The sequence below is a fragment of the Lathyrus oleraceus genome, chromosome 6 (genome assembly GCF_024323335.1).
Source record: "Lathyrus oleraceus cultivar Zhongwan6 chromosome 6, CAAS_Psat_ZW6_1.0, whole genome shotgun sequence".
In the NCBI taxonomy this organism is placed as follows: domain Eukaryota; kingdom Viridiplantae; phylum Streptophyta; class Magnoliopsida; order Fabales; family Fabaceae; genus Lathyrus; species Lathyrus oleraceus.
This window is the reverse complement of record NC_066584.1, coordinates 105,544,185-105,558,733: the sequence shown is the minus strand read 5'-3', so window position 1 is coordinate 105,558,733 and position 14,549 is coordinate 105,544,185. Positions and strand designations below refer to the sequence as shown.

At 32.8% G+C, this 14,549-nt stretch overlaps 1 protein-coding gene and 1 long non-coding RNA gene across 3 annotated transcripts; one reads left to right on the top strand and one right to left on the bottom strand.

Annotated features, from left to right (window-relative positions):
* The first annotated feature begins 4,671 nt into the window (after positions 1–4,671).
* Positions 4,672–8,237, top strand: LOC127098662 (uncharacterized). Of its 2 annotated transcripts, none has more exons than XM_051037317.1 (8): positions 4,672–5,024; positions 5,843–6,322; positions 6,462–6,624; positions 6,751–7,039; positions 7,139–7,211; positions 7,311–7,401; positions 7,508–7,587; positions 7,755–8,237. In XM_051037317.1, the coding sequence occupies exons 1-8, from the start codon at positions 4,944–4,946 to the stop codon at positions 8,004–8,006; spliced, it is 1,509 nt and encodes a 502-aa protein (XP_050893274.1). In that variant the 5' UTR covers positions 4,672–4,943; the 3' UTR covers positions 8,007–8,237. The 2 variants fall into 2 exon arrangements, with proteins under 2 accessions (XP_050893274.1, XP_050893273.1); XM_051037316.1 differs by having other exon boundaries at positions 6,450–6,624.
* Positions 8,238–11,369: 3,132 nt separating this feature from the next.
* Positions 11,370–12,757, bottom strand: LOC127098661 (uncharacterized). Its single transcript, XR_007793399.1, has 3 exons — positions 12,341–12,757; positions 11,817–11,879; positions 11,370–11,713 (listed from the first exon to the last, which is right to left on the bottom strand). It is a non-coding gene; the product is annotated as an uncharacterized LOC127098661 (long non-coding RNA).
* Between the last annotated feature and the right edge of the window lie 1,792 nt (positions 12,758–14,549).

Below are 14,549 nucleotides of genomic sequence, written 5' to 3'. Positions count from 1 at the left end.
TCTTCTTGTGCTAGAATTGTCATCTCAAGCTCGCCACAATCTTTAAATTTAGCTTTAAGACAGCCTTTAATGTTTTTAAACTTTTGTTTTAATTTCTGATATGAGCTAAGAGTTTCTGACAAACAAGATTCTAAATCAGAACGAGAAAGTTCAGAAAATACCTCTTCAGATTCTTCATCTGAGCTGCTGGATGTGGTAGCCATAAGTGCTACGTTGGCCTGTTCATCAGAGTCAGATTCTGATGATCCAGATTCACTATCATCCCAGGTGGCCATTAATCCTTTCTTTGTTCTGAAGGTATTTTTCTTGAAGCTTTCTTTTCTAGAGTTGTCTTTCTTCAGCTTGGGGCATTCATTTCTATAATGACCTGTTTCTTTACATTCATAACAGGTAATATCTTTGTTAGCTTTACCTTTTGAAGTTGACTCTGAACGATCCCCTCTGGGTCTTGGTCTTCTGAAGTTGTTGTTCCTCTTTTTCCAGAGTTGCTTGACTCTTCTGGTTAGTAGGGACAACTCTTCTTCATCATCAGAGTCTTCTGGTTCAGAATCGTCAGTATCTTCAGTTTCTGCCTAGAGAGCTTTGGTTCTGTCAGGTTTCCGTCTTTCAGATCTGGACTTTAGCGCTACGGACTTGTTCTTTTTCTGAGGCTCATCCTCCTCTAGTTCTATCTCATGGCTTCTGAGAGAACTAACAAGTTCTTCAAGGCTAATATTGTTCAGATCCTTCGACAGCTTCAGAGCAGTAACCATAGGTCTCCATTTCTTTGGCAGACTTCTGACTATCTTCTTAACATGATCTGCAGTCGTGTATCCTTTGTCTAGCACTTTAAGACCTGCAATAAGAGTTTGAAATCTAGAAAACATAGCCTCTATAGCTTCGTCATCTTCCATTTTGAAGGCTTCATATTTCTGGATAAGCGCCAGAGCCTTCGTCTCCTTGACTTGGGAGTTTCCTTCATGGGTCATCTTCAGAGAGTCAAGTATATCTTTGGCTGTCTCTCTGTTGGTGATCTTTTCATATTCGTTATATGATATAGCATTTAGAAGTATTGTTCTGGCCTTGTGGTGATTTTTGAAGATACGTTTCTGATCTTCTGACATCTTATTTCTGGGAACTTCAGCTCCATTTTCTGAGACTGGAGGTGTGTATCCATCTGTGACAATGTCCCAGAGGTCAGCGTCATAACCAAGAAAGAAACTTTCGATTCTATCTTTCCAGTAATCAAATTTCTCTCCATCAAAAACAGGAGGCTTAGCATTATAACTATCTCTTTCATTTGAGTGGGCCATGGTTTTTCTCGAACTGGATCTCTCTATACTGTTAGGTGTTTGATTAGAAAATCAATAACAGAGCCGGAGCTCTGATACCAATTGAAGGTGAGAAAAACAAGAAAGGGGGGGTTTGAATTGTTTGGAAAAATAAGCGCTTTTCAAAATAAAAACCACACAATGATTTTATACTGGTTCGCTTATAACACAAAGCTACTCCAGTCCACCCGGCCAAGGTGATTTCGCCTTCAACAAGGACTTAATCCACTAATCTTGAAAGATTACAAACAACGTCTAAGATAAAAATCTCTTAGCCCTCTCAAGTATATAGACTACACAGAGTCACTTGAGGAAATAAACAAACAATAGATAAAAGATTTATGTAATCTAGAGTGCTTCTAAGATAAGCAAGTATTACAATAGTATGAACAAAGTGATTCACGTTATAAGCAAAAGCTTCGTGAAGATTTAGAGAGCAAGAAGGTTTTCTTGTGTTGATGTTTCAGTATGATTTTTCCTTGTATGTGTAGTGTATATAGAATGTTGATTTGCAGTCCTTTATATAGATCAGTGAGGTAGTAGTTGAAACTGATGAGTAATAAGATGAATTTACGCCATAACATAAATAGCTTCTGCAGGATAACTTTCTCTCCTTGAAATGACTACTTACCAGATATAGTATCTTCTTTATTGAAATTGGAGATTAACGTCTCTTTCTCTATTAGGAAATCCATTTGCAAATCTTTACTTGGCTTTAACGTTACTCTTCCATGATTAGCAATTCCATGATCAGAGTATTTGTGTTTCTGGAGAATCTTGGAATCTTGCTTCTGATGTTAAGTTCAGATAGTTTCTTCAGATAGCGCTGATAACTTCTGGAATCTAGAGATAGTATTGTTCAGAGTCAGAACTTCTAGAGCTACTTCTTGTTCAGATGCTTCTGATACTTGTTGTTTTGCTCAGAGTTAGACTTTCTTGAACTTGTTTTCACTTCAGATGCTTCTGATCATTTGATGGTTTGTATCTGATCTGGTTTTGTATCTGATGACATCATCAGATTTCTTCCTTCTTTCTTTAGAACCCTGCACACTTAGAAACTTTTCGTTAGGGTGCCATTTTTGGTTTCATCCTTTGTTATCATCAAAATCAAGGAATCTGTTGTAGAACAATTTTTGTTCTTACAATATTAAATGTCCAAGTATAATTCGATTTGTCATACCTGCGCAACTTAAAAGGACATCCATATTTTCTTTTTGTTATGTTATCATGTTTCAACTTTCAGATAGATTCTTTATACTATCCACTTCTTTCACATCTCATTGTGACAAATGTATGTCTTCTATTAAAACCAGAATCCAAACTCTTAATAACAATGTCAAAACTTAATTTGGCAGCTTCCGCACTGACTCGTTGAAGCACGCACGTGTTCACGTAAAGTAAACTTCGGTTTATTGGTAAATACTTTTCCAGTATCAAATTGGTAAATTCTTTCACATCTCATTGAAGTCTCCACCTGAATTTTTCAACCTTTTGATGTTGAAATATAATAGAATTATGTTTGCAACCGAAATTAATGAATAAGAATGCAAAAACTTTTGGAAGAGTGTAAGGAAAAATGTGTTATGATCACGAGTGTAAGAGTTTAACAAAAAGTTATGCAGAAAACATGATTATTTGGATTCTAAAGGGTGTTTCAGGATTTCAATTTCCGAAGAGTTAATAAGGAGATTGGAATCTAGACATGTACCCTTTTTTTTTTGTATTTGATGCATTTATGATGAACTTGTTTTGTTGTGCGTATCGTCCATCCGGATTTCAAACTCCGAACGATGCACAAGAGATATATTTAAGTTTTCATAGAATTTGAAATAATTAAAGGGTGCAATGAGCAATAATAAAAAAAAAATTGTATTGGATGCGTTTGTGATAAACTTGATTTATTGTAAAATATAGTGTGTTTGAATTTCAAATTCTAAATTATATATAAAGAATATTTTCAAATTTCAACAAGGTTTGAGAGATTTAGCAAAGGTGGAAAGGTAAAAGTCCATATTTTTAAATGGTGCAATGAGCAATAATAAAAAAAAAAAATTGTATTGGATGCGTTTGTGATAAACTTGATTTATTGTAAAATATAGTGTGTTTGAATTTCAAATTCTAAATTATATATAAAGAATATTTTCAAATTTCAACAAGGTTTGAGAGATTTAGCAAAGGTGGAAAGGTAAAAGTCCATATTTTTAAATGGTGCAATGAGCAATAATAAAAAAAAAAAATTGTATTGGATGCGTTTGTGATAAACTTGATTTATTGTAAAATATAGTGTGTTTGAATTTCAAATTCTAAATTATATATAAAGAATATTTTCAAATTTCAACAAGGTTTGAGAGATTTAGCAAAGGTGGAAAGGTAAACGTCCATATTAATCCCATTAAAATTACAAGTTTAATTATACCAATCATACGTTTAGGAGAAATTTTAACTAATACTCCCTCTAGTCTAATATATAAGCAATTTTACAACAAAAATAAAATACATCCTTTAAAAATAATGTCTAAATATATTTAAGTCTTACATTCTTTTTAATTTTACCCTAACTTTTATTTTTGAAAATCATTAAAAATATAAAAATATGAAAAAAAAATAAAAATATACTTAAAATAATGATATTAAATATAATAATTATAGATAATATTTATTTATATTTAAAATTATTGAAAACTTTTTTATTGCTTATATTCGAAATCGTAGGAAGTATTTGACATAAGTGTACATACAAGTACAATACAAACGTCACACTAGCTTTCCATTTTGAAAACAACACAAGGTTTGGAGGTTAGCGCATCATTGTAGAGTATAACAAAAAATATTAAGATAGTGACCCTATAATATATGTAATTAAAAAAACTCACCTTCCTTACCAATTTTATAATTAATACTTTTTTTCTTTATTTAAAAAAATTAAATACATTCAATAATCAATGGATAATAGTTCTTGGAATATAAATTAAAAAATAAATATAATAAAAAAAATTGAAAATTATTAGTGAATTTAATACACATATATATAATTAATAATATTATTGTTTATTTCAATAAAAAAAAATTATTTATGAGTTTTTTAACTTGTGTGTTTGAGGCACATATTAGCATTAATTTTTCATATATACTTTAAATATATTTATTATTTAATATATCTAAAAATTAATTATTTATTTATAATAAAGACTAGAACATGTGATTTCTTTTAAGAGATAATTTTTTAAACAAAAAAAAACAGAAAAATCCATTCTAAACTTATTTCATACTTTGACTTTTCTCACCAATTAAAAACAATAAATTAGAATAATATGAATGATGTTTTAGCCACCCAAGCCATATATTATATTTTAAAGTGTGACTTATATTTTGTATTTAATTGAGAAAAAAATATGAAACATGTCTGCTTCATGCTTATACCTCAAAACAACTTGTTTCCATGGTGTACTCTCTCTTCTCCACACCTAATTATTACTATATAACTTTTCTGATTCTTTTTTCCAGCCAATTTCCACCTTCCATGCTCAAAGAATTATTAATTCTTCTTCCTTTTTTGCAAAATTATTATTTCTCTCTATTCAATTCATATTTTTCTTGTCTTTTCTCTTTTCTTTTCTGGCTTCCCCATTCACCATGGCAACTCAAATTTCCATGGATGATAATAACCAAGGTGCTGGTACCATTGAAAATAGAGTTCATATCTCAATTCCAAAGGTTCATTATATTCTTCTATCTTTTTTTTTTTTTTTTAAGTTTGGAATAACTCTTGCATATTTATTTATTTATATCATTGATCATGATTCATGAGAATAGATTGAGATTTTGTGTTTAAGTATATGTTGAGAATTTTCTCAGAAGAAAATTAGAGGTTTATAAGAAAATTGGGGAAATATATTTGACAAAAGAGTTATAAGTTTTTTGGTGATGATTTTCATTTCTCACCATATAAATTTTCTAGTCAATAGTGATATGATTTAATTTCTGGTAAGAAAAATCATAATATTTTGTAAAGATATTTAGTGATATAGTGCTTGTGATTATAGATTAATATGCTCCATTTATGATTGTGACTTGTCTTATTCTGCCACACATAATAGATCAACTACTTCCCTTACCTTTAAGCTCAACTACTTTCAATATTCTTTTTGCAGTCAAATTTAGGTCACATGTATTAGGATCCATGTAACGCGACGTCTCAAGAAAAAAAATGTGTTCATATTAGTGTCGGTGTCCAAAATCAACACCGACATTTATAACTTGTAATTATGTTCAAATTTATACCAGTGATGTCGTGACAGTGTTGGTATCGTGTTTTCAGCGTGTCTGTGCTTCATAGATCAGAATTTCATTCATGAGTTTAGATAAGTTCAATTGATTAAGAGTCAGATTGGATTGACTTATTTGAGCTTATCTTCTAACATAAGCACTTAAGAGTTTATCTTTTGCTATAGAAAAGTGTAAACATAATCACAATATATTTGATAAGCACTTAATTAAGTGATTGTATTCAACTTTTTTCATTTTGTATATAGGGAATGGCATCATCTGAAATAACTGAGGAACTCACAAGTGGACAAAGAACAACTCAAAACCTTAGCATAGAGACACCATTAAGAACTCAAGAAGAAGCAAAAGAAGATTTCTTGAGAATAAACATACCTCTAACTCCATCACCAAGAAGAGTGCTATTTTCTCCTTGTGCAAGTCCTGGTTTCATTCCAAACAATGAATCACCTGGTTCTTCTAGTTCTAGAAACAGGCCAACTCTTAAAAAATCGCTTATACCGAAACTCAGTTTCAAGTTTAAGAACACAGCTTCTGAGATTGAAAAAGCTGCTTTTCTTGCACTTGAAGGTTCGTCCACGGTATCGTCGAAAAAGCCTTTTCTTTCTAGGACGTTGTCTCGTATCAAATTGAAAGGGAGGAAAACATCTTCCTTGCCTGTATCGCCGGTTCCTCGTTCAAATCCCGCGTCTGTACATGGCGGGAAAGGTTATCCCGCAATGGCTAGTGTAAGTATCTTAGCAACATTAGCAACATGTTACATTGGATGTCTGTGTAAAACTATTTTTTTGCCGTTAGTATGTAGTAAAAACAAAATGTGGAACACTTGTTTGATTGGATATAGTTTATGCTTAGCCCATTTTACAGGAGAAAGAACTGCGGTTACCAATTCATCGTTCGCGATCTGTTCCTGCATTTACCGGAGAAGATACTTCTGTTGGTGGCAGGTTTCGAATTTTTCGGATGATACCACCATCGAACGAGAAAATTTCCTCGGCAACATTTGCAGCATCTCCAACTGGTGAAAATGGTAATATTTATAGCCTGTAGTCTTAAATCATAATGACTTGAATTACGGACACGACTAAAAAAATTGTGTTCTGTCACATTTGAGTTGCTAATTTCCGAACTTATGCGTGTGAGTGTTATGGTTCAGTTGAAACTGAGGATGGAGGCGAAGATATTCCAGAAGAAGAAGCTGTTTGTAGAATTTGTATGGTTGAATTGGGAGAAGGTGCGGAGAATTTTAAATTGGAGTGTAGCTGCAAAGGCGAGCTTTCACTAGCACACAAAGAATGTGCGGTTAAATGGTTCGGAATTAAAGGTAATAGGACATGTGATGTGTGCAAACAAGAAGTTCAGAACTTACCTGTCACTCTCTTACGACTTCATAGCGCTAACTTGCAATCGAACAGAGGTCACCTAGACGAATCGTCTCAATACAGGCAAGAGAAAATCATCGCCGTGCTATAATATCATTGATAAACTTTTAGATAAGGGTTGCACAGACAAGGCACGAAAAAACTAATGCAGATTTTTGACAGGGTTTGGCAGGACGCCCCGATTCTTGTCATTGTCAACATGCTAGCTTACTTTTGTTTTCTTGAGCAGCTTCTTGTAAGTTTATCTTTTCAAATTGTTATTACTATTGACGTGTCAATGTCAATATCGTGTCTGGTGTCTGTGTTTGATAAACTCTAATTTCTTGATGGACAGGTTTCGAGTATGGGATCTGGTGCTATCGCCATGTCCCTTCCGTTTTCTTGTATACTTGGTCTTCTTGCAAGCATGACAGCTACGACCATGGGTGAGACTTTTTCTATTTTCATTCATCTCAGTGGTTTGAATTTGAATTCGAATTCCTTATATTATATTATACAAAATTTTCATCTATTCCTTCAAATTATTCTCAGTGAGGAGAAATCGTGTTTGGATTTACGGAACCATCCAGTTTTGTTTAGTGGTTCTTGCTGGACATCTTCTTTACTCAGTGGTAAGAAACACTTTCTTGCGACCATAACGAAAGAGAAATAGTAACGCAAATAGCCGACAATAAATGCAATATTTGTTAACCTAGTTCGGCCAAGTATGTCTACGTTCGTGACTACAAAGTATCTGTAATGCATTTGATATATATTTTTTGAAACGGCACTATGACAGGCTCATATGGAAGCTGTTTTGGCGATCCTACTAGCTACATTTGCTGGGTTTGGAACTGTAATGTGCGGAACATCTATTCTTATGGAGATATTGAAATGGAGGACAAGATGGCTTGCTCGGTGGAATCAACAGAATGGCGAGTCCGCGGATGCGGTTCCGTCTGATCAATCCTCTGCAACCACTCATCCAGCTCAAAGTGATTCTCAAAATGCTGAGAGTAATGTGGGAAATTCTCCTAGGCAAATGAGCTGACAGAATGTATTTTCATATTTTGTTGAATGGTGGCATCATTGAATTGTCTCAGTGACATAAAGTTTATCTTGTATAGGCAAATTTGAGCATAATAGTATTTTTTTGTATACCATTGTAGATTTAGGAACAGAAATTTGTTATGTGTGCTGTCTCTCAGCAGAAACAAAGGAAGTTGATTTTGTATATCAGAACTGTTGGGCCACCAGAGGATGGATAGTTAGAACTGACCAATCATTGGTAACTTTTTATTGTGCACCTGCACAACCACCTACACCATATTCTGAGCCATAATTTCTAAATATCAATAGTGATCCTCTCATAATTTATATCTACAAAATTTTGCAGTTTTTGAAAAAAACTTTAAAAAGTTAGTAGAAAACTAAATATCAGATAGTTAAAATAAAAATTCAGTAGAACCACGAAAATTTTAAAAGCTAAAAGGTCAGAGATCTACCGATATTTCTTACCAATCACTAACGCGGTATTCATACCAATCACAAACGCGGTATTCATTTATACCAGTATCCATTTATATCGGATATTTTGAAATATCTGATGCAAGTTTTCCGCCTATTGATAATTTTGAAAATCCAGCACATCGTATTTTTTTTAAAACACACACACTCCAAAAAAAATTTTGGGAGATAACATGGTATTATTGTGGTTATCATTCGTTCTTATACGACAAATGGGCTAAGAGGCATGAAGGACAAACTGATTCTTGGTTATGATAGGGGAGGAAATTATAAGAACAAAGAAAAGTCGGAAGTTACTTGTACTAGAAGAGTTGTGTGCCCCTTTTGGTTGAGATCTGTGACATCTAGTTGTAGTTAGAACATAAAGGTTAAATGTGGTATTCACAACCACAATCTAACTGATAATTTAGACGGTCATGACATATTTGATCGTATAAAACCTTAAGAAAGACAAATCGTGAATGCATAATAAATTACAACATAGCGCCTAGGTTTATAATGAATTTGTTTAAAGATCGAAATATTGATAACTAATAAGTGTCGAACAATTGTATAAGACAAGCGAACATACTGGTAAACAATTAGAGGTACATTGATGAAATACAATATTTTTTAGCATAATTTATAAAGAGAAGTATATGTTTTGGATCAAAAATAGGGAGAACTCGGATGTTGTGGGTGATATATTCTTGACACGTTCTGATTCAATAAAGTTGTTAAATATGTTTCATTTAATTTTGATCTTTAAGTGCATGTGCAAAACCAACCGATATCGACTCCCATTACTTGAGATTGTTGGTGTTAAGTCAAGTGAGTTGGCTTTTTCTATTGGGTTTGTTTACTTGGAACATGAAAGGTGTGAAATTTTACATGGGCATTGAAGAATCTGAAAAGTTGATGTTGATAAAGTTTCATGTGAATACTTCATTAAGACAACACATGGGTTATCTTGGGCATATGAACTATCAAATCTACAAATACAAGGTGATCTTATTCCATTGGAATTCATTCTTATTTTTTTTTGAGAAAATTATACATAAAAGAGTATGTAGTCATTGAAAAAGGAAGTTGGACACAATTGAACTTAAACGATGAACTGAAGAGTTTAAGAAGTATTTCAGCACCTTAGATATTGTTGGTTAGAGGTCGATGAAGAAAAAGGTGTATGAACTTACATATCTATCTACAACTTCTATGTGTCTGTCACTCGTGGAGTTAAACAAAAAAAAGGAGTCAAGAAGAGTAAAAAGGGGTCAGAGAATGATGTGCATTGTGATCCTTCACATTGAGAAGAATATGTTGATGTGTCACAAAGAATTCAAATGTCCAAGAGATCTTTCAATAAGGCTCCCTCAATTCAACCATCTAGAAAGTATTCAAGACACCTATATTTGTCTCAGTTTTCTATTTTCATGCATGATTATATTGAAGATATTGTAGATGTGAAGACCGATGAAAATTGTGATTTTCTTCCTATACGAGAATTACATGGAAGGGATGAAGAGTCACACTCCTTGGTTTGTATGCCATTAGATGGTGAGATTTTTCAAATGTATGAAGACCATTTGAAGTAAAGTAAAACAAAGGTAACTGCTACATCCCAACCTTCATAAATGAATTCACTAATTATATTTGGATTTACTTGATGGATAAGAAAGTGAAATATTCACAAATATTAAGAGATTCAATTTATTAGTTGAAAAACATGTTAGAATGTTGAATGTGACATCAAGTGGTTGAGAACTGATAGACGCACTACTATAAATATTACATTTTCTAAGAAAAGTTTATCTCGGTGATCCAACCAAGCAAAATAAGATCACTTAAAAACGCGCCTTAATTTTGATTTTTGATTTTTATTTAAAAAATAAGTCACTTATTCCCTCGGTTCAAGGAACAATAGAGGGGAAAGACACGTCAAGGACAACTTTGATTCCCATCAACTACAATTACATATTTTATTTAGGTTTAAATGTACTTTTGGTCCCTTTATTTTGATGATTTTTAACTTTTAGCCCTTCATTTTAAAAATCAATTTTTTGGTCTCTGAACTTTACATTACTTGGGATTTAGTTAATCTCCCTCCAATTTTGCAGACGTGTTAGTGATGATTAAGACAAAAAAAATATTTTTAATGAATTGACAATATTGATTAATAATTAACTTATTAGTATTATTTTCATTAATTAATTAATTTTTAATATTTTAATTAAGTTTTTTAAAAATTTTATTTAAAAATTAATTAATTCAAAATTTAAAATAGATCTTGTTGTATTTGCAACATTCAAATAACCCAGAAGTTAATAAATTGATAGGTAGTATGTATATAAACTCTTAAATTAAAATAAGCCGATCGATGTGGGACTATTGAGAAACAAAACCTATAAAATTCTACACTGCATTCTAGAGTCACAACCTTACTATATCTCAACGAACATAAACTCATTTCAATGATGTTCCTTATACTTTGTTATGTTACTTACTAGTGTGTGTATACTGCAGGTCACCCATGGGTTTTAAGTTATAAGGATGTAAAATTAGACTTTTTTTTTTTTTTACCGTAGTGCCCCATTTTTGAAATGATATTTCCAATATATCCCGTTTTGAAAATGATTTTTCAGAATGACCCACTTTTTATTTTGACTCGGCCAATGGTTGACCGAGTTGATGAATGAAATTTTTTTAATTTTTTTTAAATACAATATTATAATTTAAGTATATTATTAGGATTATTATTAAATAGTTTTTTAATTATTTTTATATTTAAATAATAAAAATTATTATTTTTAAATAATAATAACATTAACATATTCAAATAACTCCTGACCAATTTTAACTGGTAATCAATAGATGCAATATCACTCATTTCTTTTTTCAAGCCGACCAATCAACTGAACCTTTTTAACTATTAACCCAAACCAAATAACAACTAGCCGTGTACACAAGCAGGGATCTCCTTTTTTCAACTGATTAGAACATGAACTAACATAGACAACATATCTAACTTGTCAATGAACCAATAATAATCAGTTTTCTAAGGGAAATAACAGTGCCCTCATCAACAATTAACAAGTTACCAATTAACTGCTACAGGAAAAAACGCATAGATTGACACATGTTAGCAGCAACATGCCTCACTGAGTCCGAAAAAGGGAGGTAACAGCAGTGGTTCATTCAACCATCATAAGCCAACAATTGACCTTAACAACCAGTTCCAAGATCTTAATTGACCTGATTAACATTAACAAACAGCATACTAATTACCAAGTTACTAATAAGTAGTTCAGTTAATAGAGGCTAATGCTTAATGTTGCATAATACGGTTCGACATTACCTTACAATCACGTTTAACTGATCGGAGCTGTACAAATCGAATTCAGCAGTTAACACATCTAACCTGCAGAAATTCAACAGACCACATGAGAGTCCATAATAACTAACTAATACACCATAGAGAATAACAAATTCACCAACTGAAATTGGAATGTGAATAACTAACATGCTAACTGAAGATGAATGTGCAACTAACTATGAATTTCAATGTAATTTCATGTGCATTTGATAGCTGAAATTTGAACTCTACAAATCAACATTCTGCATTCATTCATAACAGATGAAAAATATCAAGAATCCACACAATCTCTCTTCATTCATTCATCAACACGAATCAAAATCATAGAGCACAAATCGATTTTCACTCTTCATTCTCAAGCTCTCTCTCACTCAAGAGTTCACTGCAATCTCAATCTCAATCTCACACCATGCAAATCTCATATCGCAACCAAATAATAGAAGAAGGAAGAAGAGGATTGGAAGAAAGAGGAGAGTACATGGCCAATCAAGGTTTGAAGCATTTACCTGAAGAAGTGGAAAGTCTTGAACCTTCGTGCACGATGACCAGAAGAACCACTGGAGTTGCTCCAATAGGTAAGTTCCTTCTCCTCCCTTCTTTGATACAGTGATGTAGCTTTGAACTTGATGAATCAAAGCCCTAACTCATTAGGCTCTGATTCCTCCCTCTCAGTATTTAATTTACAATTTGATAGGCTAGGGTTTGCACCATTTTTACTTTGATCTGAATGTTTGATGATGAATTTCGGAAATTGGACTGTGGATTTAGGTTTTGGGCAATGAGAGGAAGATTTTTATACATTTTGTTGGGAGGTTAGGGCTCCGCCGCCGCCGGAGGCGACCTCTGGCGCGGCGGAAGAGTTTCCAGATGGAGGGAATTCATATGCGCTCGTGAGTTTGAATGTGAAATCACTACGTATTGCCTTGGTTTGGACTAGGTTGGGCCTTAGGCCGAACATTCACACACACCGCACCCCTGGGTTCACTCTGAACCCCCTTCTTAGACATTGCATTGGGCCTTCTTTCAGGTGGTGATGTGTAGGTGAGAGATAACCTGATTATTGAGGCATCATCCATGCAGATAGATGATCGAAAAGTGAAGCAGTTGCTTGGTAAAGAGATTACCTTGTTAAAGGTAGCTTAGGGAGGACCAGTTGGAGGAAACATAATTTGGGAGCTTGAAAGTCAGATGAGGGATTCATATCTAAGTATGTTCACTTTACGTAATTTTCGAGGACGGAAATTCTTTAAGTGGGGAGACTTGTAACACCATATTTTTCTAGAAGTTGTTTATATTAATTAATTGTAATTTTATGTGTGTATCTAATTATTATTTGTGTGATAACTGAGACGTGTTAGGACAACAAGGGTGGGTGACCATTGGGTAGAGAGTGTGGAGAGTGATTAGAGGTTGGTAGATTTATTTATAATTATTTAATTGATTAAAATGATGTTTTAATGCTACTATTTAAATGAAATAATAAAATAAAAGGAAACAATGGGTTTAAGGTGGAAAGTGCAAATTATGAAAAATTAAAATAAATATGTAAGTTAGTAATAAGTTGGGCCTTAGTGGAATATTAAAAAGATAGAAATTAAGTTTTTAATTTAGGAGGAGTGAAGTGAAGGAAAAAGTTTATCTTGGTGAAAGTTTTGGAATTGAAGAAAAAGAGGCAAAAGAAGAGAAAAACAAGGAAAACCTTATGAGTTCTAGGGAAGAGAATAACCAAAAGCTTGGATTTTTCTGGAATGACAAGGTAATGATGGAAATTTGATTCGATAATAGAAATATGAATGGAAGGGTAGAGGAAGATTTAATTCTCTTTGGATTTACGATGAATGTTGATATTTATTGAATAAAATTTATGTTTTAAAGTGTCCATGTATGTCCACCATTGATAATGTTTGAAGGTTTTAGAGATTGATATAGTATATAGATCCATGATTATATGAATATAAGTAGTGATTGATATATGTATGTTTATGATTGAATTTAAAACTATAAAATATTTTTGGTGATGATTTCATGGATGTTTTTGGGGTTGGAGAAGATGAAAATCGTGTTGGAAATTTCAGAAAAACAACATTTTTTTGTTAACGCCTTCGTGCATGATTTTGATCATAACTTTCAACTCGTAAATCATTTTGGGAGGATGTTTGAAGCATTGGATAGCTGAAACAAAGGGATATAACTTTGTTTCAGGGGTAAAATAATTTTGATGATGATTTCATGGAGGTTTTTTGGGTTGGAGAAGATGAAATTCGTGTTGGAAATTTAAAAAAAAATAGCAACTTTTTGGAAATGCCTTCGTGCACGGTTTTGGTAATAACTTTCAATTACGGACCTCGTCCACATTCGTCATATCATAACTTATTTCCCACCTACTACAAACCTCTGATAAAATCATTAAAAATATTGCATCACTGAAACAAAGTTACATCTCTCGGTTTCAGCTACATAACTCTTCTAACTCTGTCCCAAATTATTGGTGGTAGTCCAAAAGGGTGGAATATGTTATGCATGGTTGCAATTGTATGATCGATTGTGGATCACTAAATATTATTATAATTGTTGTGTTAATTGCATTATTACCATGTCATACATTCATTGTTGATATGTTGAAGGAGATAAGTCATAGGTCCAAAGGGGGACGAAAGACTTATCTGAAACTCAAAAGGGGGAGTTCGGGATTCTGAAGGGGAATCGAGTTTGTAA

What these genes read in the sequence shown, in the direction of transcription:
- LOC127098662 (XM_051037316.1), top strand. Translation starts at nt 4,944, where the DNA reads ATGGCAACTCAAATTTCCATGGATGATAATAACCAAGGTGCTGGTACC. An exon ending in GTTATCCCGCAATGGCTAGT is followed by an intron (nt 6,323 to 6,449) that starts GTAAGTATCTTA and finishes GTTTATGCTTAG; the next exon opens with CCCATTTTACAGGAGAAAGA. An exon ending in GACATCTTCTTTACTCAGTG is followed by an intron (nt 7,588 to 7,754) that starts GTAAGAAACACT and finishes GCACTATGACAG; the next exon opens with GCTCATATGGAAGCTGTTTT.